The sequence below is a fragment of the Zalophus californianus genome, chromosome 2, assembly GCF_009762305.2.
Source record: "Zalophus californianus isolate mZalCal1 chromosome 2, mZalCal1.pri.v2, whole genome shotgun sequence".
Lineage (NCBI taxonomy): Eukaryota > Metazoa > Chordata > Mammalia > Carnivora > Otariidae > Zalophus > Zalophus californianus.
Window position 1 is genome coordinate 1569974 of NC_045596.1, and position 26312 is coordinate 1596285.

At 52.2% G+C, this 26312-nt stretch overlaps 2 protein-coding genes across 9 annotated transcripts in view; both read left to right on the plus strand.

Annotated features, from left to right (window-relative positions):
- CFAP99 (cilia and flagella associated protein 99) overlaps positions 1-17186 on the plus strand; it is a 42155-nt gene extending 24969 nt beyond the window's left edge. For 2 of the 6 annotated variants that reach the window (XM_027597615.2, XM_027597614.2), the window contains 8 exons: positions 714-785; positions 993-1081; positions 1799-2003; positions 11475-11616; positions 11808-11959; positions 12802-13007; positions 14490-14655; positions 14786-15009. In XM_027597615.2, the coding sequence (XP_027453416.2) occupies positions 714-785; positions 993-1081; positions 1799-2003; positions 11475-11616; positions 11808-11959; positions 12802-13007; positions 14490-14655; positions 14786-14902 (1149 nt within the window). In that variant the 3' untranslated portion in view covers positions 14903-15009. Of the gene's footprint in view, positions 1-713; positions 786-992; positions 1082-1798; positions 2004-11474; positions 11617-11807; positions 11960-12801; positions 13008-14489; positions 14656-14785; positions 15010-15553; positions 16090-16154 lie in introns of those variants that run through there. The other 4 variants (XM_027597616.2, XM_027597620.2, XM_027597619.2 and 1 more) reach the window with 4 other exon arrangements.
- A 1169-nt stretch (positions 17187-18355) lies between these two features.
- Positions 18356-26312, plus strand: part of RNF4 (ring finger protein 4) — a 35176-nt gene continuing 27219 nt past the window's right edge. The window contains exon 1 of one of the 3 annotated variants that reach the window (XM_027597621.2): positions 18356-20349. The gene's annotated coding sequence lies outside the window, so the exon portion shown is untranslated. Of the gene's footprint in view, positions 20350-20572; positions 20701-26312 lie in introns of those variants that run through there. The other 2 variants (XM_027597623.2, XM_027597622.1) reach the window with 2 other exon arrangements.

A 26312-nucleotide genomic window follows, 5' to 3' on the forward strand; every position in this document is an offset into this window, starting at 1 on the left:
GCTTTCTGGGGGTTCCTAGTTTCCCAGATTTCCGTGCTGAGCACCTAATGTTTCTACAAGAAAAACAAAAACCCCGGTATGTTTGTCAATAAGGGAAAAGTAAAGGGAGAAGGACAAGGAAGGCCTGTTCTCGGTGGCAGCTCACTCCGGAGGAGCTGGGCTGGCCCTGCCCTTCCCCTGCGGGCCCCCCTGGCTTGTGGGGCTATGGTCCCCACAAGCAGCTGCGGGGGGCGGGGTGGCGGTGACGGCAGGTCCCCAGGAGGTGCACTTCGACCCACGGCTCCACACACTGCAGCCGTGGGGCCCGTCCCGGGGGTGTCCACAAAGCAGCAGGCCGAGAGCCAACCTGGGGGGCAGCCAGGAAGGGTTGTGGAAGCCAGCCCCAGGGAGCAGCTGGGGGATGGGCCCCAGGCCCGGAGGTTCGAGCTCCGCTGACTGGGAACCGCTGTCCCCAGGCCTGGCAGGCCCACTCTTTCCCGGCCCCCGGCTGGGAGGCCCGACACCCCAGAAAGGCTGGGGAGGGCACTGGAGGATAGAGGGGCTGCCCTGGGGGGCGCACGTGCAGGGGGCGGGCTGGGAACACATGGGTGGGCAGCTGGAGTTAAGATAGAGAGGAGGGAGCTGGCCCTCCCAGGGGTGCAGGGCCCACCACCTCCCCAGGGTGTGTTTAGGGGCACCTGGTGGGCACAGGTGCCAGGCCCTGCCTTCTACAGGACTCCAAGAAGAAGCTGCAGCTTCATTTCATGCCCCGAATCCTTAAGACTCCAAAGCTGACCTTCTACAAGGTGAGGGGTGCTCCTGACTGGTCTGGGTGGGCACAGGTGCCAGTCCCCTGTCCCTGGACACCCACCTCCTGGCCTGTTCTGCGCCCAGGGGCTCGGATGGCCAGAGCTGGAGGCAAGGGCAAGTGTGAAGGGCAGGGGGGCACCTGCTGCCCCGAGTCTCCCCTCACCCTCCACCCCACTGCAGCCGGCCCCTCCTCTCTCCTGCAGCCCAGTGAGGTCCCGGTCAAGCTGAACACTGCTGCCATCCTCCGAGAAGGGTCTTTATACCAGCGGCAGGTGGAGAAAGAGCTGCAGAGGTGGGGGCGGCAGCTCCTCACCCCTCTTCAGAGGAGGGGTGCAGGGCATGGCTCTTGTGGGAATAGAGGGGGCCCGGTGGCTGTGGTGCTTTGGTGGGGTCCACAAGCAGGCCGGTGTTGGGGTCACAGCTGTATCCAAGGAAGATAGTCCCGGCTCAGTGAGGGAAATGGACGGGACAGAGGGGGGCTTAGCAGAAAGCTAGCCCAGCCCAGACCTCTCTCAGGGGTCCCCTCCTTTTCAGACCCCTTCCTGATGCCCCCCTCCCCCCGCAGACCACCAGCGCGGCAGAGCCTGTGCTTACCCATGAGCTGGGCTGTGGGTGGGAGTTTGGGTGGCTGCCCAGATGGATGAGAGGACAGACAAGTGGACAGGGGGAGGGCCGATGGACAGACGGGTAGACGGGGGAGGGCCGATGGACAGACAAGTGGACAGGGGGAGGGCCGATGGACAGACGGGTAGACAGGGGGAGGGCCGATGGACAGACGGGTAGACAGGGGGAGGGCCGATGGACACTCCGGTGAATAGACAAACAAGTGGCTGGAGGCTGGATGCACGGGACAGGTGGCCAGTGGGTGGGTGGTGTGGCTGGGACTGGGTGAAGAGCGCCCCACGCCTGTGAGGGCCCCCGACTCCGGGGGAACCTGTGGCATCCCGGTGGCCAGCGCAGGCCCTGACCTGGGGGGATCCCAAGCCTTGCCTCTTGCCCCCTTCCCCAGGGTGGATACGCTTGTGGACGGGGCCAGGGACTTCTCTGAGTTCCTCCAGTGGCAGAAGGAGATGCAGGCGAAGGACCGGGAGGAGGAACTGGCCACAAGCGCGTGCCGGAGGCTGCAGGGGAAGCTGAGCCGCGAGGAGGCCATCCTGGCCCGGCAGCACCTCGCGCAGGAGAACAAGCAGAAGGCCGACCAGAAGAAGGAGGAGGTGACACAGCCTCGCGGGAGCGGCTGGGGGCCCGGGGGCCGGCCGGTGGGCCTGTCTGACCCCCAGAAGCTGTGGGGCTGCCGAGGGCCATGGGCCTGGCCGCTCCCGTGGTGGTTGGGGGGCGGCGGGGGGGGGGCGGCAGGGGGGTTCTAGAGGCTCTCTGAGTGGACAGTCAGGCTGGCCCTTCTGGTCCAGACCCGCTCCTCGCCCCCACCAGCAGAGTCGGTTGGCCCACACGTCCACACATGAAGGAAGACCTGAAACTTCTGGAAAGCCCACACGTCGCACATTTGCTTCTGGTCTCCTGTCCCATAGAAGGGTCTGTGGGCATCCACGTTACCACTTCAGAGGCTGTAGCCATATTGGTCTAGGCTCGTCCTCCTGCCGGGACAGGCGGCCTAGGTGGGGACCCCCAACCTGTGTTTCCCCGAAAGCCTGTCCCTTGCAGAGGGCCTCCGAGGGGCCTGGGCTCTGTGGCCCAACTGCAGCCCTGTCCACCCTCAGACACGTGTCCCTGAGGACCTGCGGTCTCCTGAGCACCTTTCTGATAAACTTCTCTGTGTCCGTTTCTATTAGATGTCAGGGTTTGCTTTTCCTTCCTTTTTAGTTTCCTTCTTTACAAATAGGAAGTCAAAACAATGTGAACAAGAGACCCAGAGGAGTGTCCCTTTTGGGGAGCCCATTTCCACCTACCCCCCTCAGCTCTTATTTCCATTAATTTCTGGACGATCTTTTCTGTCTTTCCTTCGAAGCAAATGTGTACACTTGCCTACACCCACTTCTTACGTCCCTCTCTCCTTACACACGTTGTCTGTGCGGCATCCGCAATGAATAAGGCCCACGCAAGCTTCTGGCATCGGGGGAGGGGGACTCTCAAGGGGACATCTTCCAGGGGACGTCGATGAGTCAGAAAGTAACGGAATGCAGGGCTTTTGCTGTGTTGCCCCGTCCACACTGTCCGGGGCATGCGGGCTCATCAGAGATGCTGGGTCACCTTCTGCAGGTGGTGTGCGAGGGGCCTGGCCCCAGGACCCCCGCCTGGGTGCACTGTACTGAATTCAGAGATTTGTGCTGAGCCTGTGGGCGTGACGCAGCATCTCGGCACCGTGCTGACGTGCCTGTCATTTGTTAGGTGCGGGGCTGAGTGTGTTTCATGTATTTAAGACCCATTTCTGTGACTTCTTCTGTGAACTATCTCTTCATGGCTTTTGTCCATTTTTACACAGCTTTACTGAGACATGATTGACGAGTAAGACTCCCATATGTCTAAGGTGTGTGATGTGACGGGGCGCCTGGGTGGCTCCGTCGGTTGAGCGTCCGACTGTTGATCTCAGCTCAGGTCACTATTTCAGCGTTGTGAGATCGAGCTCCATGTCAGGCTCTACACTCAGCGTGGAGTCTGCTTCAGATTCTCTCTCCTTCCCCCTGACTCTCTCTCTCTCTCTCAAATAAATAAATAGAAACTTTATTTAAAAAAAAAACCTGGTAATTCTATTTTTAATTTTTTGAGGAAACATTAAAATACTGTTTTCCACAGTGGCTGCCCCAATTCACACCGCCACCCTCGGGCACCCCTTTTTTCCACATTCTCGCCCATATTTGTTGTCTTTTGACTGTTATGACAGCCATCCTAACAGGTGTAAGGTGATAGCTCATGGTCATTTTGATTTGCTTTTCTCTGATAATTAGTAATGATGAGCATCTTTACATATACCCCTTGGCCATTTTTTTACCGCCTTTGGGAAAATATTCACATTCTTTGCCCATTTTTTAGTCAGGGTATTTGGCTTTTTTTTTTCTACTGAGTTGTAAGAGTACCTTGTGTATTTTGGACGTTAACCTCTTATGGATATACGGTTTGCAAATGCTTTCTCCCATTGCACAGGTGACCTTCTCATTTGATTGGTTATGCTTTATCCTGTGCTGAAACCTTTTAGTTTGAGATAGTCCCAATAGTTCATTTTTGTTCTTATTGCCTGTGCTTTTGATGTCAACTACCCCCCACCCCGGAAACACAGCTAAGGCCAATGTGAGGGAGATTGTCTCCTGTTTTCTTCTACGAGTTTGTGATTTCAGGTCTTATGTTGATTTTTGTGTGTGGTGTGAGGTAGGGGTCCAGTTTTCCCAGCACCACTTGTTGAAGACACGGTCCCCTCCCCACTGAGTGGTCTCCGTGCCAAAGATCCATCAGGTACTTTCCAATAAGCTCTTAGCCTTCATTTCTTTCATTTTTAAGAGTTCTTCACACATGGGGTGCCTGGGGGGCTCAGTCGGTTAAGTGGCTGCCTTTGGCTCAGGTCATGATCCTGGGGTCTTGGGATCAAGCCCCACATCTTGCTCCCTGCTCGGCAGAGAGCCTGCTTCTCCTTCTCCATCTGCCTGCCACTCTGCCTACTTGTGCTCTCTCTGTCAAATAAATAAATAAAATCTTTAAAAAAAAAATAGAGTTCTTCACACATTAGGGAAAGTAACTCTTTATGGTATATTGTAGACAATTTCTTCCAGTTGGTCACTCAGCTTTGCTTATGATGTGTTTTGTGGTGCAAACTTACCAAGCTTTCCTTTTATTGTGTCCACATTCTGAAGAGCGAAAAGAAAGGTTTTTCCTATACCCACATTAGGGAGCAATTGACCCATGTGTTCTCTAGTATTTGTATTTCATTTTTACATCTGGATCTCGAATCCACTCAAAGATTATTCTTGTACATGGTCTGAGATCTGGATCCACTTTTGTGGCCAACCATTTGAGTCTTCCAATCCATGAATGCACTATGTCTCTCCATTTATTTAAATTTTTTATTTCTTTCATCTGTGTTGTATAGTTTTTAGTATTCAATCCTGTACACGTTCTGTTAGATTTGTGCCTAAGTATTTCTTTTATTTTTTTGAGTAATTGTTAAGTGGTGTTGAATTTTTAATTCTTGTGTCCATGTATTCGATGCTAGTATATTAAAATGTAATTGACTTTTGTGTGTTGATCTTATATCTTGTGACTTTGCTGAACTCCCTTATTATTTTTCTAGGACAAACAAGGAGTTTTGTCGTAGATTCCTTGGGATTTTCTATGTAGACAATCATGTCATCTGTAAAGAACAGTTTATTTCTTTATTTCTGAACTGCATTCCTATCATTTGCTCTTCTGGCCTATTGCACAGGCTAGAACTTCGAGGCCTGTGTTAGGTAAGAATGAGAGCATACGTTTGTGCCTAGTTCCTGATATCAGGGGAAATCAGTCTTTCACTGTTAAGTACTGATGTTGGATGTAAGTTTTGTGGATGTACTCTCCATCAAGTTGATGAAGTTCCACAAGTTTTTATTATGAAAAGGTGTTGAATTTCATCAAATGCTTTTCTGCCTCAATGGATATGATCATGTGACTTTTCTTCTGTGGGCTGTGAATATAGTAGATTCATGACTATATGTGATGAATGTGATGAATTATTATCACATGACAGAGTTTCAAATACTGAACCAGCTTTGCATCTCTTCCCCACTTGGTTATGGTATATGATACTTTTTATATATGCTAATTGTATTTGCTACTATTTTGATTTTTTGCGAGTGTTTCTGCATATAGTTTCACGTGGGATGTTAATCTGTGGTTTTCTTCCTTGTACTGACTTTGTCTGGTCTCCGTATCAGAGTCATACCAGCTTTGTAAGATGAATTTGGAGGTATTCTCCCCTCTTTTATTTTCTGGGGGAGATTGTGTAGAATTGGTGTTAATTCTTTCAACATTTTGCAAAATTCTCTAGTGAAATCATCTAAGCCTGGAGATTTACTTTTTGAAAGCTTTCAAATTACAAACTTAATTTCCATTAAAGTTATAGGGCTATTCAAATGATCTGCTTCATAAGTGGTGAGTTGTGGTTGTTTGTGTTTTTTTTAAGGAATTTGCCCATTCCACTAAGTTGTCAAGTTTATGCATGTAGAGTTGTTTATAGTATCCTATTATCACCCTTTTTTTTCTCTTAGTGTCTGTAGGGTCTATAGTGATATAACCTCTTTCATTCTTTTTTTTTTTAAAGATTTTATTTATTTATTTGACAGAGAGAGACACAGCGAGAGAGGGAACACAAGCAGGGGGAGTGGGAGAGGGAGAAGCAGGCTTCCCGCGGAGCAGGGAGCCCGATGCCAGGCTCGATCCCAGGACCCCGGGATCATGGCCTGAGCTAAAGGCAGAAGCCTAACTGTCTGAGCCACCCAGGCGCCCCTATAGTGTATCTCTTAATATAGCTTTTTCAGTCATTGCTCTAAGTATTACATCGTGCATGCATAACTTATCACCACCTGCAAGTGTTGTCATTTTATTTATTTTTTAAAAACTTTTTTTTTTAAGATTTTATTTGTCACAAAGACAGAGAGCACGAGCAGGGGGAGCAGCAGCAGAGGGAGAAGCAGGCTTCCCACTGAGCAGGGAGCCCGATGTGGGACTTGATCCCAAGACCCTGGGATCATGACCTGAGCCGAAGGCAGACGCTTTCCTGACTGAGCCACCTAGGCATCCCAAGTGCTGTCATTTTAACAGCTTGAGTCAGGTCTAGAAACCTTACCTCCCACGTCCCATTTCCTTCCCGGTTTCATGACAGAATTATCTTAAATATTTTCTCTACACACATTTAGAGCCACACCAGACGGTGTTATAATTTTTGCTTCTACCATCAGACATAATTTAGAAGCCTCCAGAGGAGAAGGAAAGTCTGTTGTGTTTCCCACATTTTTGCTTCCCATGTTCTGTCTTCCTTTCTGACGTTCCAAGGTCCCTTCTCTTACCACTTTCTGTCCGAAGAACTTTCTTTAGCCATGATTTTAGGGCAGGTCTGCTGACAACAAATACTTAGTCTTCCTTCATCTAAGGTTGTCTTTGTTTTTCCTTCTTTCCTGATGAATATTTTTGCTGGGTATGGTATTGTGGGTTGACGATTCTTTTTTTTTTTTTAAGATTTTATTTATTTATTTATTTGACAGAGAGAGACAGCAAGAGAGGGTAAACGAACAGGGGGACTGGGAGAGGGAGAAGCAGGCTTCCCACGGAGCAGGGAGCCCAATGCGGGCCTTGATCCCAGGACCCTGGGATCATGACCAGAACCGAAGGCAAATGCTTAACGACTGAGCCACCCAGGCGCCCCTGGGTTGATGATTCTTTTCTGTCAGCTCCTGAAAAATACTGTGCACCTTCCTCTGGCCTCTGTGGTTTCTGATGAGAAAGCCATTGTCATTCACATAGTTTCTCCCTTATAAGTAATGTGTCATTTTTCTCTGGCTGTTTCCCAAGATTTTTTTTTTTTTTTTTGCCTTTAGTTTTCAGAAATTTAATTACAATATGTCTCAGCATGGGTGTCTTTGGGGTTCACTGAGCTTCTTGAATTTCTAGGCTTATGTCTTTTGCCAAATTTGGGACGTTTTAGCCATGACTTTCTGAAGTACTTTTTCCTCTTCATCCTGTTTCCTCTTTCCTGGGACTCTGATGACAGGAGTGATAGATGTTTTTGATTGTCCCACAGGTCCTTGAGGTTTTGCTCATTCAGTCTCTTTTCTCTGTTACGTTCAGATTGGGTGATTTCTCTCCACTGTTCTACCTTCAAGTTCACGGATTCTTTACTCCTTCCCTCCATCTGCCAGTGAAGCTATCCGCTGAATTTTCTATTTCATCTATTATGGTTTTCAGTTCTAAAAGTTCCATTTGTTTTTTCTTTATGTCTTCTATTTCTTCGCTAAGGCTTTATTTCTTTGCTGAAACTATTTTTTTCATTTGTCTCAAACATGTTCATAATTGCCATTGAAGCATTTCTATAATGGCTTCTTTAAAAATCTTTGTCGAACCTAGCATCTTTGTCATCTCAGCATTTATTGTCTGCATTCAGCTTGACATCATCCTGGCTTTTGGTATGATGAGTGATTTTTTTACTGAAACCCAAACATTTGGATATTACGGGACTCTGGATCTTATTTAAACCCTTGTCTTAGCTGGCTCCCTCTCACACAGGTAGGGGAAGATGGGGAGCTGCCATATTATTTCCAGGTGGGCCTAGCAATCCAGGCCCCCCAGTTGGCCTTTGTTGACCCCTGTGTGGGGGGTTCCTCATTACTTCTTCGCAAGAGCTCTGGCTAGACCTGCACTCATGTCTCCCTGCCTGGCAAAGGTGGGAGTACCTTGTACCTGCTCCCCATGTGGCCTCCACTGTCGCATGGCAAGCATGTCAGGAGTGGTGTCCATACCACTTGGGTCCTCACTGTCCACTTGGCCTCTGATGACACTACTCTTGTTACTGCTGGGGAGGCGGGGGGTGGGAGGTAGGTTGCCACATGGTACCCTCTGACGTTTCCTTCCCCGTCCTGGAATGTGCAGTTACATGCATTTATGTGACTAGAAGCTTTATATAAATATATTAGGCAGATTAGATGGCACTAAATATTCGGAGAGAAAGGGATTTCAATGTCTCTTGTATTATTCATGTTGGATGATGACTCTTACAGCATTAACTGTAACTTTTGCCTCAGCTGGTCAGAGGTTCCACGGCTGCGGCCTGGCCCACGGAAGCCCTTCCTGCTGCCCTGCCCTCTGCACCCCTCTGGAGGGGCTGCGGTGGTGGGTACCCCCGTCTTCATCCACCAGCATAGATGCTGGCAGGGCCTGAGGTAGCAGAGCTGGTCCAGGCAGAGATGGCCCTTACCGTCTTGTGTGTCTTTTTTTTTTTTTTTTAAATATTTTACTGATTTATTTGAGACAGAGACAGAGCACAAGCAGGGGGAGCCGCAGAGGGAGAGGGAGAAGCAGGCTCCCCGCTGAGCAGGGAACCTGACATTGGGCTCGATCCCAGGACCCCGAGATCATGACCTGAGCTGAAGGCAGACGCTTAACGACTGAGCCCCCCAGGCGCCCCAAATCCCGTGTGTCTTCCTCCCCAGCTTCAGCCTTGTCCTTGGTCCTGCACTGCCCACCCCCTTGTTACAGGCACGTTTATGGAGAGCCAGGAGATGCCACCCCTTCTCCTGCCTCCTGGCTGTCCCTGAGATGTGGCTTGGCCGGGGCCTGGGGACCCCGCAGGGCAGGGCTCCTCGCCCACGGTTCATTCAGGGTTTGTCTGTACTCTACCCACGTGAGATAAGACCCCTCGCAGATGTTGATAGCCCACCTCTTTTCACCTCATATTTCCACATGAGCATTTTTCCACTAATAACAAGTTTTCGAAAGTACTTTTAAAAATACGCTTTTTATTTCAAAACAGTTTTTTAAGAGTTACAGAAAAGTTGCAAAGATAGTGTAGAGCGTTCCCGTGTCCTCCCCCCAGCTGCCCTGCTGACATCTGCCGGCACCACACCAGGTCTCCAGGGCTGCCACAACAAAGCCCCATGGCCCAGAGGGCTCATGTCACAGTTCCAGAGGCCCCAGGTCCAAGGTCAAGGAAGGTGGCAGTGGGGCTACGCTCTCGGCTAAGCTCCTCTGAGAGGATCCTTCTTTGCCTCTTCCAGTTGCCGGTGACCCCAGGAACTCCGTTGTATGTGGCGGTCTCACCCCAGTCTCTGCCTGCACCCTCATACAGTCATGTGCCATGTGTCCGCATCTCTCTGTGTCCTCTCCGCTTCTTAGGTACACTTGTCATGCGATTTAGGGCCCACCCTAAATCCAGGATGATTTCCTCTTGAGATCCTCAACTAATTGGACATGAGATCACATTCTGAGGTTCTAGGTAGATGTGAATTTGGGGGGAGACACTGGCCCACTGCACCATGGGATATTTGTCACAGCTAAGTAGCTAACATTGGTACATGACTCTTCACTAAACTCCACACCTCCTTAGGATTTGAACTCGTTTTTTTTTTTTCCCCCCACACAAATGCCCTTTTCCTGTCCCAGGACCCCACATTACATTTAAAGGTCATGTCTCAGACTCTTCTTGGCTGTCACAGTTTCTCAGACTTTCCTTGTTTTTGATGATCTCGACAGTTTGGAGGAGAGCTGGTCAGGTGTCCTGTAGAATGCCCCTGGGTGGGATGTGTCTGATGCTCTTCTCATGGTTAGACTGAGGTTGTGGGTTTTGGGAACAAGACTGCAGAAGCAAAGTGATCTTCTTATCACACTCTCTCAAGGGTATCTTATTTCAACAGACTCATCACTGTGATGTTAACCTTGGTCCCCTGGCCAAGGTCGTGCCTGTCAGGTCTCTCCACTGCCATTGTCTCCCCCCACCATTTGGAATTCTGCAGAAGGGGGTCTCTAAGCAAAGCCCACACTCAAGGAGTGGGCACCTACTGAGAATTCTTCTGCCCGGAAGACTCCTCTCTTCTCTCTCACTTACTTATTTATTCAATCACTTCTTTCAGTGGGGACTCACACATATTTGTTTTACACTTTGTGTTCTCACCCAATAGGACAGTATTGATTTTGCTGCAAGCTTTGGCTTTTGGGAGCTCTTTCAGGTTGGCCCCTGTGTCCCTCTGACTGCCCTCTGTCCTTTTGCTGTGTAAGCACTTCCTTACTTTATGGCATAAATCGAAAGGGATGGTCAAGAGCCATTTTTTATGCACACCAGCGAATTGTTTTACAGAAGGATTACTTCGTGCTGCTGTCTCTAAGCCTGAAGTCCAAGCTGCCTGCAGGCTGATTCCTGCTTACTGTGCGGCTTAAGATGAGCCCCCCATTGCACAGGCGGCCAGGGCTGGGAGTTCGCTAGCTCCGTGGCCACCCTGGGCCAGTGATGGAGGTATAAACCCCACGCTGTGCCTTATAGCGTCTTGAGGACTAAAAATAGTATTCTGAATTGTTCACCATAGCACCAAACTGGAAGTGATCTGAATGTCCATCCACAGTAGAATGGATGAAAGCTTTGTGATATAGTCCTCAAAACATACAGCTGGAAAAATAAGCCAGCTACAATCCGGGACATCTCCTTATGAGGCTAATGAATGCAGCGCAGAGCCAAAGAGGCGAGAAGCACCTGGACACACAGGAGGGTTCCGGTCACGTGCATCCAAGTGACAAAACTGCCCATTCCGTCGTTTAAGACTCTTCACTAACGAGGCACCGTGAGAAAGAAGAGAGCAGGGTGACCAGCAGGACATGCCTGGGGGCTCATGTGACAGAAGGCTGAGGCTGCCTGGGGGGCTGGCATGTGCTGTGCTCCTCAGGGCTTCCAAGCAATGAGCTCCCTCCTCTCTCAGCTGGAGTCCCGGGGTGGGTGGGCTTCGGGGCAAACCCAGTGGCTCTGACTTGGTTTCCCCAGGACCACAGTGGAGGAAGGGAGGACATGAGGTGGAACCTCACCAGTAGGCCCTGACCTCCAGGGGACTCCCGGTAGCTGATGAGCTTAGATCCGGGTTCCAAGGTGACTCGGGGTCAGGGGCAGGTTCTGCTCCCCGGACCTCATGCTGCTCTTGGGGCTGGGGCAGACGGCGGGGGCGGGGGGGGGTACAGGCCTGCTCCAGGGGGCACCTCCAGCTCTGACCATGCTGGGTCGGCTGTCCGAGCAGATGGCTGAGCTGAAGCAGCAGTGTGCTGAGAGGCGCCTCCAGGAGGAAAGGTCCATGAAGGAGCTGGTGGAGCAGGTGACAGAGGTGCAGAAGAATGTTAAGCTGGCTCAGATGAAGCTCCTGAAGGGCCGAAGGCAGATAGGTATAGCGGGGGGCCGGGTACCATGAGGCCGCACCCAGCTCTGCCAACCCCCCACCCCAGCTCAGGCCCCAGGCCGCCTTCCGGCCCCAAGTGAGCCACCGTGGTTGGCGAGGGCCCAGCTGCCCTCACGGGAAGGCTAGGGCTGGGCCAACCGCCCTCCGAGCCCCTCAGCACCCTGTTCGGCCCCCAAGTTCAGGAGGTGATAGAGGAGAGCCGGGAGCTGCTGCAGCGCACCATACAGGCAGCCAAGGAGGAGCAGAAGGAGCGCTGCGAGCTCGTCTCCCAACTTCGAGCCCTGGAGACCCAGCCCGTGCGCAAGGGCAAGCTCGTGGACCTGACCCAGGTAAGGACACGGCCTGTCCTGGGGAGCCTGGCACTGCCATGGGCGGGCTCGTCCACAGTTCCCACCGAGACCAAAGGAGGTCTGGTCCCAAGCCAAGGTCCACCCGGCATGAGTGGCATACCCAGCTGTGGATGCTGCACCTGCCATGTGCCAGGCCTAGGGCTGGCCCAAGAGTCCACAGTCCTGTCAGGGAGACCTCTGTGACCTCTGGGGGCCAGAGCCCAGGGGGCCTGGGAGGGGGCAAGGTAGGCTTCACAAGTTAGGCTTCAACAGGGTGAAGGAGGTCGCAGGGCTCCCCAGGCCCAGGCGGGCAGGGCGGTGTAAGGACAGCGCAGGTGCACAAAGGCTGGATGTGCAGGGGCTGAGAGGAGAGCACTGGTATCTGGAAGCCTGTGTGCGAAGAACCAGGAGAAGCCAGGCTGGCATCTGGTGAGGCGGGAGCTGGCCTGGAAGGGCCACGACAGCTGGTCTGGGAACGAGGCCTGATCCCGGGGGATGTGGGAAGTCCAGAGGGCACTCAGCCCAGGCCCCCAGGGCCTGGCTTGGGGAGAAAGCAGTGAGCTCCGTTTGGGCCCAACCCCAGTAGAGGGGCCTACAGGGCACCCAGCTGCGATGTGCAGTCACCAGAGGGGGGTCCAGGCTGGAGAGGCTGAATGGCAGACATGTTACACAGCGCTACTGAACAGAGGGAAGGAGGTCTCCTGGGCACAGGGGCCAAACCGAGGGAACCTGGGGGAGGGTCACCAATGCTGGGGCAGAAGACACGTCAGGGCACAGGAGACGGCCCTGCAGGCTGGGCACGGGCCTGACGCCCAGCTTCGGCTCTCCCCATCACCCTGCAGATCCCTGGGTATGGCCTGGAAGGGGAGATGTCTGTGGTGGAGCTTCGTGAGCGGCTGGCCCTGCTCAAGGAGACCCAGCGGCGCGAAGAGGAAGAGAAGCGAGACCAGATCATCCAGGGAAAGCGCACCAGAAGCCAGGAACTGCAGAATACGGTGGAGCAGATCTCACTGTGCCGCGCGGCCATGGGGAGGTCTGCGGCCTTGAGGTCGGTACTGGTGGTCCCAGGGGCAGGCGCCTCTGGCAGGGGGCACGCCGCGAGCCTCCCCCCGGGCGGGTTCTCCCTGCAACAACACACCACTCGCCTGCAATTTCCTTGCAATAGCTTCTCCCACCCCCACTATTTTATTAGATCATTTTCAGACGTGAAAAAATCGTGCAGTGAGGGCTTGGATGCAAAATGTTCGCATGTAGGTCACAAGTACGACCTTTGCCATGTGTTCCATCTAGCTAGCCACTTATCTGTCCCTAAAGAACCATCTGGAAGTAGTTGCAGACTTCAGACACTCTTCGCTCCTGAACACTTTGGTGTGTGCATCTTCTGAAAAAAAGACATGCTCCTGCATAACCACAGCACAATTACACAACTAGATATTTCAGCAAAAATTCCCATCATCTAAATATCCTCTCCGTATTCATGTTTCTCTAGGGTCCCAAGACTGTTTGCTGTAAGTTTTAAAAGATTGTTCGCCGTAATTTTTTTTTCTTTCTTTTTAAACCAGAACCTGGCTGAGATTCACACATAGCATTTGATTGTCAGGCATCTTGACTTGACTTCTCTCTTTTAATGGAGAGCACGTACACATGGACCCCTTTTGTTTTGGGAACACTGTGGTGGCTTTTCCAGCCCCATGCGTCTGTCCCGTGGCAGCATGGTCAAGCATGGGTTGGTGTCACCCCCCTGGGTCAGGTGGCACCCAGCCCTGTCATAGCATAGCCTGGTTCAGGGTCTGGCACCCAGGGCTCCAGAGAAAGTGTGTAACTGGGGTGGGGTGGACAGAAGGAAGGACTGTCACAAAACCCATCACTATTGATCCTGAGCGAATGCTGCTCGGGTTACAATTTGAGGAGGCCCCGTGACAACTGTGGGGGCTGTCCAGGCACGGCTGGCTGGCCACCCAGCAGGTCCCCAAGGTGGCAGGCACCTGGGAGACTTCACCACTTCCAGACTCAGCCTGATAGACCCCACGTGCAGTCTGGTTGGTGCTGGGGAGCCTCCAAGGGTCCAAACCTGCTAACAAGGCTCCTGGAGCCCTCTGCGTACAGCCAGACCTCATGGCATTGATTCGCCAGGACCACTTTTGTGGGCAGTCTGCCTGGCGGTGCCGTGATGTGCACTTAACCCAAAGCCGTCAGGGAACAGTCTGTAGAGTGAGACCTCATTCTGGAAGGAAAAATGGTCTAGTGTGATAGAGATTTGCAAAGCTGTTTTAGCAGCCGTTGCCTCTAGGCAAGAGTGGCAAGGGGAGCACAGGGTAAAAGAGGGTTTTCGCTTTTTTGCTCCAAATACCTCCGCAGCTAATAGACATGGGGTACGTTTTTATAACGTTAAGTGCAAAGAGCAAAAAGATAGGGGCGCCGGGGCGACGGCACCCCCGTGGTCCTTGGAGAGCCTCTCCCCCTGCACCCGAAACACTTCCGGTAACCTGCGGCTAGGGCCCCTCTTAAGGCCGCCCCGTCGCCCGCTCAGGTGGGAGGAGAAGAAAGCCCGGTCTGCGGCCCCGGGGACGCCCTCCCGGGACGAGCGCGTGCTGGAGCTGCAGCGCAAGATCGAGGAGAAGGTGGCGGAGCGCCGCCGCACGCAGGCAGCCCTGAAGCCGGTTTCGGCGCCGGGACCCGCGCGCCCTAAGCCATGGGTGAGCTGCGGGAGCTGGCGGGGAGGCTGGGGGCCCGGTGGCCTCGGGGGGGCGGGGGGAGGGGAGGGGTCGCGGATGGGGGCGCAGGGTCGCTGGGCCCGCGCCGACCTCGCCGAGGGCCCGTCCGCAGGCGCACTTGGAGGAGCAGCACTGGCGGGAGCTGCAGCGGAGCCGGGAGCGCCGGCTGCGGGCGCTGCTGCTGAGTAGCTCGGCCGGCGGGCACGGGCGCCGCCTGGAGGCCGCCTGAGCCGGGCCGGGCACGCCCCCAGGCCCCGCGCATCCCGCCCGCGTGGGGCGTGCGGCCGGCGGTGCGCGCCTCCGCCTCCTCGGCCCCTTCGCCCGGTTCCACGCGCTCAGCCGCCGCAGAGCGCCCCCCCCCCCCCCGCCCAGAACAGGGTTGTGGTATAAAATGTAAGACGCCCAGCTATTGCCTGGGACAAACACGCTAAAAAAAGTATCCGCTTTTTATCGGCAATTCAAACTTATCTGGGTGTCCTGTATTTTATATGTTAAATCTGGCCACTCTTGCCTAGATCCTAGCCCTTCCCTAGGGCCCAGGGCAACGCATTAGCCACGCCCCTCCTCAAAGCTCCCAGAGCCACCTCTGCACGTGAAAACTTGGAATCCCCCCTCTCTGCCCGGAGTCTGATGGCTTAACCTGTGTGGTTGTGCGCGTGAGTTTGGTTGCAGGGGCCAGGATGCTTGAGCTACTGGGAAATGGCCTATCTCCTGACTTATCTCCAGCAAACCTCACTGTGGCCATAGCGGGGGAGGGGGCCCATGGGGATGCAGGAACTGTCCCCTACCCCCAGTCGGCTGATGAGGCCAGGAGTCCTCAAAGAGGTAAAGTAACCAGCCCCAAAAGCCTTCACCCAAAGCTAAGTCTGCATGATTTTAGAGCACCACCCAGCCTTCTCCAGCAACACCAAAGGAACATGACTGGGGACAGTGGGCATGAGCCCAGACAAGAACACATTCATTTTCTTGGTTCCTCTGGATCCAGCGCCAGGCTGGAGAGGGCATGACCTTGAGGACAGGCTGACCGAGAGAAAGCGTGCTGTGGAAATGCAGAATCATGAATGAAGCACAAGGTGTGCAGCTCCAGGAAGGACAAGGTCTGGGCAAGGCCGTTGGGGGAACGGGGGCTGGAAACAGCCAAGTAGATAGATGTCCAGGAGAGAGATGCCCCCAAACCTGACATCCTCCTTGGGTCTGCGGGGCAGACGACACCTCAGAGAGGGAGGCTGGACCCCAGGGCACATTCCAACCAGGAATATGGGCATTTTGAAGTGAGACAACAGACTGAACAGAAGCATTCTCCCCCAATATTTTGAACAGTGTCAGAAACGCAGGACTTACCCAGGTTGATAGAAAGAAATTTCCTACCTCCCTGTCAAAAAAGCTGGGGGCAGATTAAATTTCATTTAAAGAAACAAATGTGACATTTCTTATATCCTGTGTTACATGTGATTCAAACCCCCATTTCATTTGATATCAAGGAAATACACTGATGGATCAGGACATGCCTGATGCAGGAGTTTGGTCTTCAAGCTGGTAGCAGTTCCAGCCTCAGGACATGGAGGAAGAAGGGTCATCTCTCCCTGGTGGCTCTCTCAGGAGGGTTGTCTGTCCTCAAGGCCTTGTGTGAACTTCTGCTCCAGTCTCACTGGCCTGAATTGAACAAGCTCTGCGGAGCCAGTTCCTGCAGTGGGGGAAGGTCTTTATCGGTGCCCAAAACAAGCACTGTGGCAGGAGGAGGGGAGAATAACCCTTCACCTCTCCAACTGGCTTCTCGAGCAGAGGCGGGGAGGTGCTATTGACAATGATGCTGGTTGGCAGGGCACACCAACGTCCCTAACTGCCCTTTTGGACCGGGCAGCTGCTCAGAGTACCTGGAGCTTCTGCTCCATACCAACCTGAGGGGGAATAGGTCTTGGGCCATCCCCTGAGGTTGTGGCCTGAGGGCAGGCCTTATGTTCTAGATTGATGGCAAAATGTCTCCAGTATCCAGGTCTCCTGCCTCGTGACCTCCCACTAAGAGGCAGTCTATTTCCTTCAGTCCTTGAATCTGGGCTGACTTGTGTTGGCCAATAGGGTGCAGCAAAAGTGGCTGGGCCTCATGTGGCCTTGGAGCTCCCTCTTGTTCTCTTGGAACCCTGCCCAGCCCCAGCGTGAGCATGTCCAGGGTGGCCTGCTGGGATGAGACACCATATGAGGCCAGCCAGTTGTCCCAGCAGAAGCCATCCTCACCCATATGACAAACCAGCAGAACCCAACAGGTGAGGCCAGCCGGAACCTGAACCCTCTCCCTGCCCCCACTAACTTGTAGAGTCATTAACAGTAAATGCCTGTTTGTTCAAAGCACATACAAGAGCCTTTAAAAAAAAAAAAATGTTTTTTTTTTTAATTTATTTTGGGAGGGGGGAGCATCCGGAGCTGGACGTGGGGCTTGATCCCACAACCCTGAGATCATGACCTAAGCTAAAACCGGGAGTCGAACACTTAACAGACTGAGCCACCCAGGCAACCCCCTTCATGAGCCCTTTGAGAGAGAGTCAAACTGCCCCTGGAAAGAGGGCCAGCCAAGAGAAGCCAGGTCCAGCTGATGCTGAGAAAGCGCTCTCTGGACCACCCAGGGAACTGACATTCTGCTTCAGTGTATTTTCTGGCTTAAGTGCAGCCAGAAGACACTCATTAACAGTACCTGAAACTCACTTGGGTAGAGGTTGCAAATAGTAAATAGTAAAAAGTAGTAAAAAGCAGATTCTCCGACCTCATCCACAGAGATTCAGGTTCTGGGGTGATGCCCAGGAATCTACATTAGCTATATGGCACTTGGAAGCACCAAAGTTCCAGTCTTTTCTCTGAGCTGGAAACATTCAGGGCCAGAGGCATTAGCTGTGAGGGAGCAAGGGATGTTCACACCCCAAGTTCAATGTCAAGTGAAGTTTGTAAAGAACTTGAAGGTCACGACCCTGAGATCATGACCTGAGCTGAAATCAAGGGTAGGACACTCAACTGACTGAGCCACCCAGGCGCCCCTCAACATTACATCTTTAATGTGATGTATTAAAGTTACAAATAGAGAGGCACCTGGGTTGCTCAGCCTGTTAAGCATCTGCCTTCAGCTCAGGTCATGGTCCTGGGGTCCTGGGATGGAGCCCAGCATGGGGCTCCCTGCTCAGTGGGGAGCCTGCTTCTCCCTCTGCCCCTCCCCCTGCTCATGCTTGCCCACACGCGCCGTCTCCCTCTCTGAAATAAAATCTTTTTAAAGATTTTATTTATTTGACAGAGAGACACAGTGAGAGAGGGAACACAAGCAGGGGGAGTGGGAAAGGGAGAAGTAGCCCTGCATCGGAGCAGGGAGCCCGATGCAGGGCTCAATCCCAGGACTTCAGGATCACGACCCGAGCCGAAGGCAGATGCTTAATGACTGAGCCACCCAGGCACCCCTGAAATAAATAAAATCTTAAAAAAAAAAATAAAGTTACAAATAGAAAACCCTAGCTTTTCTTTAGGTTGTGAAATTCAAAGTATTAATCTTATTCTTTAAATCTATAACTATTGTTTTGATTAGTTGTGTATGGTTCCATTTACAAGCTGAAATTCCCTTTAGCATTTTTTTTGAGATTTATTTAATTTTAGAGAGAGAGGGAGGGAGGGAGAGTGTAAGCACTGGGGGGGGGGAGGGCACAGACGGAGAGAATCTCAAGCAGACTCCCTGCTGAGCACAGAGCTAGACACAGGGCTCGATTCCACCACCAGTGAGATCATGACCTGAGCTGAAACCAAGAGTTGGACAATTAACTGACTTCGCCACCGAGGTGGCCCCGCCCTTTAACATTTTAAACTGCATTTATATGTGTAGAGTCTAAACTTATTTTTTAGCATTTGTTGTCTGTCTTACCAAGTATTTAAGGATTCCTATAGATGTATTAAAGGTCTAATTTCTCCTAAATTTGTAAATTCTCTTTAATATAACAATTGATGACAAACTATTATCTTGTACCTTCCAACTTAAAATCACTATCAAAATCAATACTCAACATATTTCATGCAGAATCGGATTTATCTGCCATGCCAAATTCTTTTACAATTACATAAGTATCAAACAAAAAGACTGCTTGTAAACTCAACACAAAACCATGAATGCTCTCTGGTTTTGATCTAATTAGTCATTTCCATTACATGACTCAATCTTCTGCGTTGAAGAACCCCTCTTAGTAAAAGTCCATCCCAGGCACTTGGAGTGACGTCCTCACTGCCTGAGGGTGTTTGGGGACCAGCCATGATGGCCATGGCCTGAATCTGGGTTCCCTCAGAACAGGAGGGACAAGCTAGGCTTTCTATTGCCAAATCCATGTCCAAGACCAGTTCTGGCAGCTGAACTCCAGGAACCCACCACCTGCTTTTCTCCTGAGGTTCTGAACCTGTGCTGTTCTGGGTGGGGTCCTCCCCACCTTCCCCCTCTGAGGCAGGTACTGGACTGTTATCCCCATATGCCAGGTGAGGGGACTGGTGAGAACTGCTTAAACAGTGGATCTGGGATTCACACTCAGGCAGGCAGGGTCCAGAGTCCGCACGCTCTTAACCCTTGGAGTTCTGCCAGATGCCCCCGAGAGCTCCGGGCCTTGGCCCGGGGCCATGGCCCTCTTCCCAGGACGAGTCCTGGGCCAGAATGCTCCCCCGGGGGTTCAGTCCCTCCTTTCCCACACCCACTGCCCTCGGGATAATCCAGACTCAACCTGGTATCTGGTCCCTGCACAATATGGCTCTTGCCTCCCCCCACAGCCACCGCTCCCCAACTCGGCTGCTCGCACAGTGGGCAGCCTGCAGTCTCCTGGACATGCCAGCCTATCTCCCCACCCAGGCTCCCTCTTCTGAGCTCGCTCTCGTCCTTTCAGTTCCCAGCTCCGAAGTCGCTTCCTCCAGGGAGCCCTCCCAAAGACTCTGGTTGAGTGCCTCCTCCGGGTTCCCGCGAACGCGCGAGGCTGTGCTTCCCTCCAGTCTTCACCGCCAGCCTGGGAAGCAGTCCGGGATCTCTGGGACCAGAAGCCCCGCCCAGGGCCTGGCACGTCGAGTCGCGAGCGCCCTGGAGCTGGTGCAGATTCAGTTCCGGGTTCTGGCCGACAGTAGAGACCCCGGGGCCATTGCTCACAAAGGCCGCGCTAACCGGAGAGAGAACTTAGGCCCGGAGAAGGGCGGGAGTGGGCCCGGGTATGCGGGCCCCGGAAAGGCTGCCCTGAACTAACATCCAGCTCCGCGCCGTCGCCCGGCGGTGCGTGCCCAGGATCAGAGCGCCGGGAGCCCGCGGCGGCAGTCACCCAGTAAACCACAACTCCCGAGAGGCCCTGCGCACCGAGGGGCGCAGACCGCGACTCTCGCTGGAAGGCGGGAGCTCGAGCTCGAGAGCGTGGGCGGGGCCGGAAAGAGGCGCGTTTCAAAGCGGTAATAGATGGTTTTCTTATCCAATAGGATTGGAAAACATACCTCCTGGACCGGTAGACCGCGGCAGTCGAGGGGACGGCGGCCAATGGGAGTGCGCGGGGGGTGGAGCCCAGGCCTCAGGAGCGGAAGTGGGTCGCTGTTGAGGCGGCGGCGTCTGGCTTGAGGCTTACTCCTCCGTGGCTTCCGGGGGTGCTTCCTCGGCCGAGTGCGTCGGCGGCGGCTCCTGCCGCACCAAACGCGCTCCCGGTAAGTCAGGCTTCGCGGAGAGCGAGCGGCCAGCCAGGGCCGGGCGGATGCGGGGCTCGAACGGCTTCGCGGCCTGCGGAGGCCCGCGGCGCAGCGGCCCGCCGTAGCGCGGCCAAGCCAGCGCGGCCCGGACGCCCGGCCGGGCCTCCCTCGGGGCCGCGGGCCCGCTCGCCCGCCACGCCCCGCCGTCCGCGTGGCCGTCCGCGCCGGCGTTGGCGCGGGGAACGGGCTTGCGAGCGCCTCGCCAAGGGCCTGGGCTGCCCCGGCGGGCTGCGGCCGCGGCGCTCGGTTGTAGCGAAGCCAGCGAAGCCAGCGAAGCCGGGGCTGGGGAGGGGGACGGACGCGCCCAAGGTCACTCCGGGAGTCGGGCAGGGCGGCCTGGGGGCGCGGGCCTGTGCGGGCCGTTCGGGGGAGGTCCTGGCCAGGTTTTTGTTTCCCGCTGACGCCGCCTCCTTTGTGTGCTCGCGCCGACGCCCAGCCATCGCTGGCCTGCGAGGCCGCCCGGGCCGCGTGGCCGAGCCTCCTGGGCTGACGGCCCTGGGGGCGGCGGGGGCTGGCGGGGGGAGCGCCCACCCGGGGCTGAGCTTAGTGGGTCCTCAGTTTCCGGTCGTTGCGGGGGGCGCTGGAGCGCTGAGGCCTGCGGCCGGCCCCGCCCCTCGGGCGCCTGCGCCCGGCTCGGACGCCTGCAGAGTCTGAAGAGTGAGCGGGGTCTCAGGGGGCGGCTGGAGACCCGAAACGGAGTGCTCAGGGAGCACCGCTGTCCACCCTTTGACCGGTCCAGGGAGAGGGGGAAAGTTCACAACCTGGACTTCCGCGGTAGCCGTTTTTGTGAGGTTTTGGCGTTTGTCTTATTCTTGTCCGTGCCCATCGACGTTCACAGTCATACCTTCGTTCTGCCTCTGCGTCAGGGTCTCGGAGCCAGACCTAGGGTCTGAGCTCCGCAGTCCTGCACTCAGCCGAGGCTGCGTAAGTGGTTGGGGAGACTGAGGCGGTGTGCCCAAGGTCACGAAGCCATCTAACTAGTTGACGGCAGAGCTAGCCTGGAACCTCGCTTTTCCTGTGGCTGCAGGAGTAGGCCTTTAAGTTCAGTGACAAGGAGTTTGGGGACCACTGGTGATGAAGGACAGAGACGTTGAAGGGAATCGCTTTGTGTGACTGGTGGTGTGTTGTGTGTGTGTGTTTTGTTTTTTTAACGGGTGGGGAGACATACTGGGTTCAGTTTTATCTGAGCTGCAGGTGAAATGGGAACATTCAAGTAGAAAGAAGTGGTGTTGCTGGTTTTTGTATTGCCTGAGCTTGAGCTTCTAACTCAGGTTTAAAAATCTTACGTTAATACAGTGTTTATCAATCTTTTTTTTTTTTTTTTTACGGTGAACTCCCCCACCTTTTTTAGTTTTCTTATTTGCCCTCTCCATGAAATGTTACTGCTGCTTCCATACCGTAGGTCTTTTTATGTACTGTGTGTATCTATGCTTTGTACATAAGACGAATGCGACTTTTTTCCATCCCCTTTGAGAATGCATACTTTAAAAATTCTAAGCACATTTTTGAGGTCTTCTGTGTGCCAAGCTTTCTGCTTGGGGTATGGCCGCGAACAGAACAGGCATGGTACAACCCCTCGTTTAACTGAGGAGCGAGGGTGGAGGGAATGAGAGAAATTCCTTCAGGTTGAAATACGGATTGTGGGAGAGACACGGGACTGGAGAGGTAAGCAGGAGCCAGGTGGGAAAAGGTCTTTGGTGTGCCCCAAGTTAATGAATTCAGAATTTATGTTAAGACCACGTGGGAAAAACCACTAAATGAAGTTCTAAGCAAGGAAGTAACATGGTTAGATTTGCGTTTTAGAAAAATCACTGTACTGTGAGGATGGCTTATAAAGATGGGTGAGACTAGTGGCCTCTGGACCAGTTAGGAAGAGAGAAGTGTGACTTGGACCACGGTGGGGACTGGGGACCAAACTCTGCACAGTGATTGCCAGTCGTGGCAGTTCTTCATTGGCTTTTTACTTAAAAGGGTGTTGCAAAGTTCATGTCCAGTAGTTTATACCCCCACCAGTTTCTGGAAAAGATTTGAGGTGCTACTGAATGCAAATGCGTGCAGAAGGTAATTGGTTTTATGCTGTAGAAACACGGCTTTGTATGTTCTTTGTGTGTAAGTTATCAGTGTCTTATTTTGAAATGATTTACCTACATCTTTCACTGACCTTGAATTAGGTGGCTTCTGTAGATGTGACAGGGCTGACTCTTACTTAATGAGGTCTAATTCACACATAGGCTCTTGTAACTTACCTTTTCTGACTAGCTTGTTTCTCAGCAGGGCTTTGGGGGTTGTAGAGCAAGGCATTTTAAGGTTTCCCTCTCTGAGGAGGAAGCCCACAGCACAGATACCGCTGCATCCCGAGGTCAGAGTTCAAGTGTGAGAAAGCCCGTGAGGTTGGATTGGAGAGTGCTGCTACACAATTACCTTTGGAAGGGTTTGTTTCCCCGGGTATCAATAAGGGTTGTCAAGTTTATTATTCCTACCAACACCGTGCAGGGTAGGAAAGGCCTGAAAATATTTCAGAATAAGTATTATCAGTAGCTTCCTTGTGTAAAATGAAATTGTGACCCTAAGGCTTTCCTGGAGTAATGTCTACACCCAACATGGGGCTCAAACTCACAACACCGAGATCTCTTCTAGCCATTATGTGGAGATGAGATGCTCTTTCCTTTTCTCCCATGGTGATGGTCTGTTTTTAAGTCTTCCTTTGTTTCCTGATGGTGACTGTATTTTTACTTGCAATGTAAGGTTCCATATCCCCTTTTCATCCTTTTTTTCACCTCAAAAATACTCTGCCATCTCTGTCAAGCATCTAATGAGCTTGATGGTTTCTTTTTTTAAGATTTTATTAATTTTTTTAAAGAATTTATTTATTAGAGAGAGAGCATGGGGGGGGCGGCAGAGGGAGAAGCAGACTCCCCGCTGAGCAGGGAGCCCGACATGGGGTTCGATCCCAGGACCCTGAGATCATGACCTGAGACAAAAGCAGACGCTTCACTGACTGAACCACCCAGGTGTGCCTTGATAGCTTAATTTCAGTGGAAGAAAGTCATGATTTATGTAGTCAGCCTGTTTGTGCTAAGAGAAGGGGACACTGCGGTAAGTGTTGGACTTGGAGTCAGGTTGACCATGTTGAGTACAGGAGAAGAAACGGTAGATTAGGGCCAGGAGGAGCAGGAGAAAGGTAAGGAACCTGTGAGGTAGGTCTTGAAGGATGAACAGGAGTTTCCCAAAGTGGGAGGGGGTGTGGGACCCTTGAAGGCAGGGGGACAGCGTGGATCAGATTATGGCCCTGCTATTAGGAAGAGCCTTCAGCAGGGGCCTGACGGCCAGGGTACCAGAGTAAAGTACCGGCAGTTCTGCTTTAAACACTTGTTTGGAAGCATGATTTGTTGCAGTGGGATTGATAGACTAGGAATAGTTTGAACGGGGATTTTGAGTTTTGTGCATAATTTCATCTCTGGGAAATACTAGATGAAAACAGAAAATTGAACTGAGCTGAATCAAGTCACATTGACTGTAGAAAGTACACACCTCCTACATCTACCAGCTTTCTCGGTGACTGTGTGTTATGAGCCACACCCATACACATCTTTTGTTTAAAAAAATTCTCCCTACTTCCCAATAACTCACAAGCTGCAAACCTTGTAAAGTATTTGTGCATCTCCTGACCATTTAACATGTGCAGAGGTGTGCTTCTGTTATGTTAGATTCTTGACTTGTGTGTATGTGACACTGACAAAGGTTTTTAGTGCTGTACCCCTAATTTCATTGTTTTTCCGTAAGTCCTGTGGTGTTTTGTATTGTGTGGTATATTTTAGGAATACACATATCTGTAACTTCAGATGAGGCCAGAAAGGTTAGCATTGGGTTAGGGAAGGGAGGTTACTCTGTGAAGGAGATGGATGTGATCGTTTGGGAACATTTGCAATCTTCTTGGACCTTTTGGAGCCTGGTAATTTTTTTTAGGCTACCATGTGAAGCCTTTTAACTTCCTCTGGCCCCTTTTCCATCTCTTTTAGAGCATTACCTTCATAGTCGGGAACTTGCTGTACTTTATGAAGCATCCCAGCTGCCACCTTTGTCTTGGAGGCCAAGGACCATTGACTCCCTATTTTACTTCCTAGGTAGAGGGTTGAAGGAGAGTTGAGGTTCTGGATTAGGACTTCTGCCGCTCACAAGCCCAGGTGTGGGATCCCACTGCCAAGATTAGTTAGTGTCCCTAGAGAATTGGGTTTGGCTAGCTCTTTGGTGACTGTGTGCAGGCATTCTTTAGCCAGTCCACCTATGCATCTGCTTGGAGGGGAACGGAAGGACTTGTGCTGAGGATCGGGGGCGGGGGGTGGGGGGTGGGGAGTGGGGAGCGGCTATTTAAGATCAGCCCGGCTATGCAAATGAGGGAGCTCCCACAGTGGGGCACTGCTCAGCTGCTCCCTGCTGTAGGTATAGGCCATAGAATCATATTTGTAAGCTTCTGACCACCTCCCCCCACCACCTTCAGGGCCTGGGCCTTGATTATTTTTAGTAGTTCTAGATTGATTCCACACACCCCCTACTAGGTTCATGATTCAGTAGAAGCATCTAAGCCTCCTAACTGGCTTTTTCTGGCAGGCTCTGTGTTCAGGCACCATCGACAGAGACCCAGCATGCCTGCCCCCTGTGAGTTTCACGGGTAAAGTGACCTTGGTCACTTTCCAGGGAAGAGTGGAAAGTTGTTGATGGCCTCAGCACTTGAGGTTGATATGCTCCATTGGCCTCTGGTATCTTTTCAACCTCTGAAAGGAGATAGATCCTTAGGTTTCCTTTGTGATACACCCTTGCTCCTGGCCTCCAGAAATTGCCTTGTTTGTATCACCAGGCCACCAGGGCTGAGAGCAAATTAGGTTAGCGGTCAGGGAGGTGGAGAGAGCCACTCAGTTTCACTTCCAGGCTGTCCCCTTCTACAAAGGAGTTGGTTGGATTTGGTATCTTTTGATATCTTCCCAGTTGTTTCTCCCCCCCATCCATATGTTTATTTTTTTTAATTTAAATTCGATTAACATGTAATGTATTAATTGGCTTTAGAGGTAGAGGTCAGTGACTCATTAATCTTAATATAACACTCAGTGCTCATTACATCACATGCCCTCCTTAATGTCTATCACCTAGTTGTCCCATCCCCCCACCCCTCTCCCCTCTGGCAACCCTCAGTTTGTTTCCTATGATTAAGAGTCTCTTATGGTTTGTCTCTCTGGTTTCATCTTGTTTTATTTTTTACTCTCTTCCCCTGTGATCCTCAGTTTTCTTAAATTCCACATATTTGTGAGATCATATGATAATTGTCTTGCTCTGATTGACGTTTCACTTAGCATAATATCCTCTAGTTCCATCCACGTCATTGCAAAAAGATTTCATCTTTTGATGGCTGAGTAATATTCCATTGTGTATATATACACCACATTTTCTTTATCCATTCATCTATCGTTGGACATCTCGGCTCTTTCCATAGTTGGGCTATTGTGAACTTTGCTGCTATAAACATGGGGGTGCAGGTGCCCCATTCAGATCTATGGGGTAAATACCCAGGAATGCAATTGCTGGGTTGTAGGGTAGCTCTATCTTCAACTTTTTGAGGAACCTCTGTACTGTTTTCCAGAGTGGCTACACCAGCTTGCATTCCCACCAACAGTGTAGGAGGGTTCCTCTTTCTCCACATCCTCACCAACATCTGTCGTTTCCGGACTTGTTAATTTTAGCCATTCTGACTGGTGTGAGGTGGTATCTCATTGTGATTTGTATTTCCCCGATGCTGAGTTCGGTTGAGCATTTTTTCGTGTGTCTGTTGGCCATTTGTTTGTCTTCTTTGGAAAAATGTCTTTCATGTCTTCTGTGCGTTTGTTTCTTGATTGGATTGTTTGTTCTTTGGGTGTTGAGTTTGTTAAGTT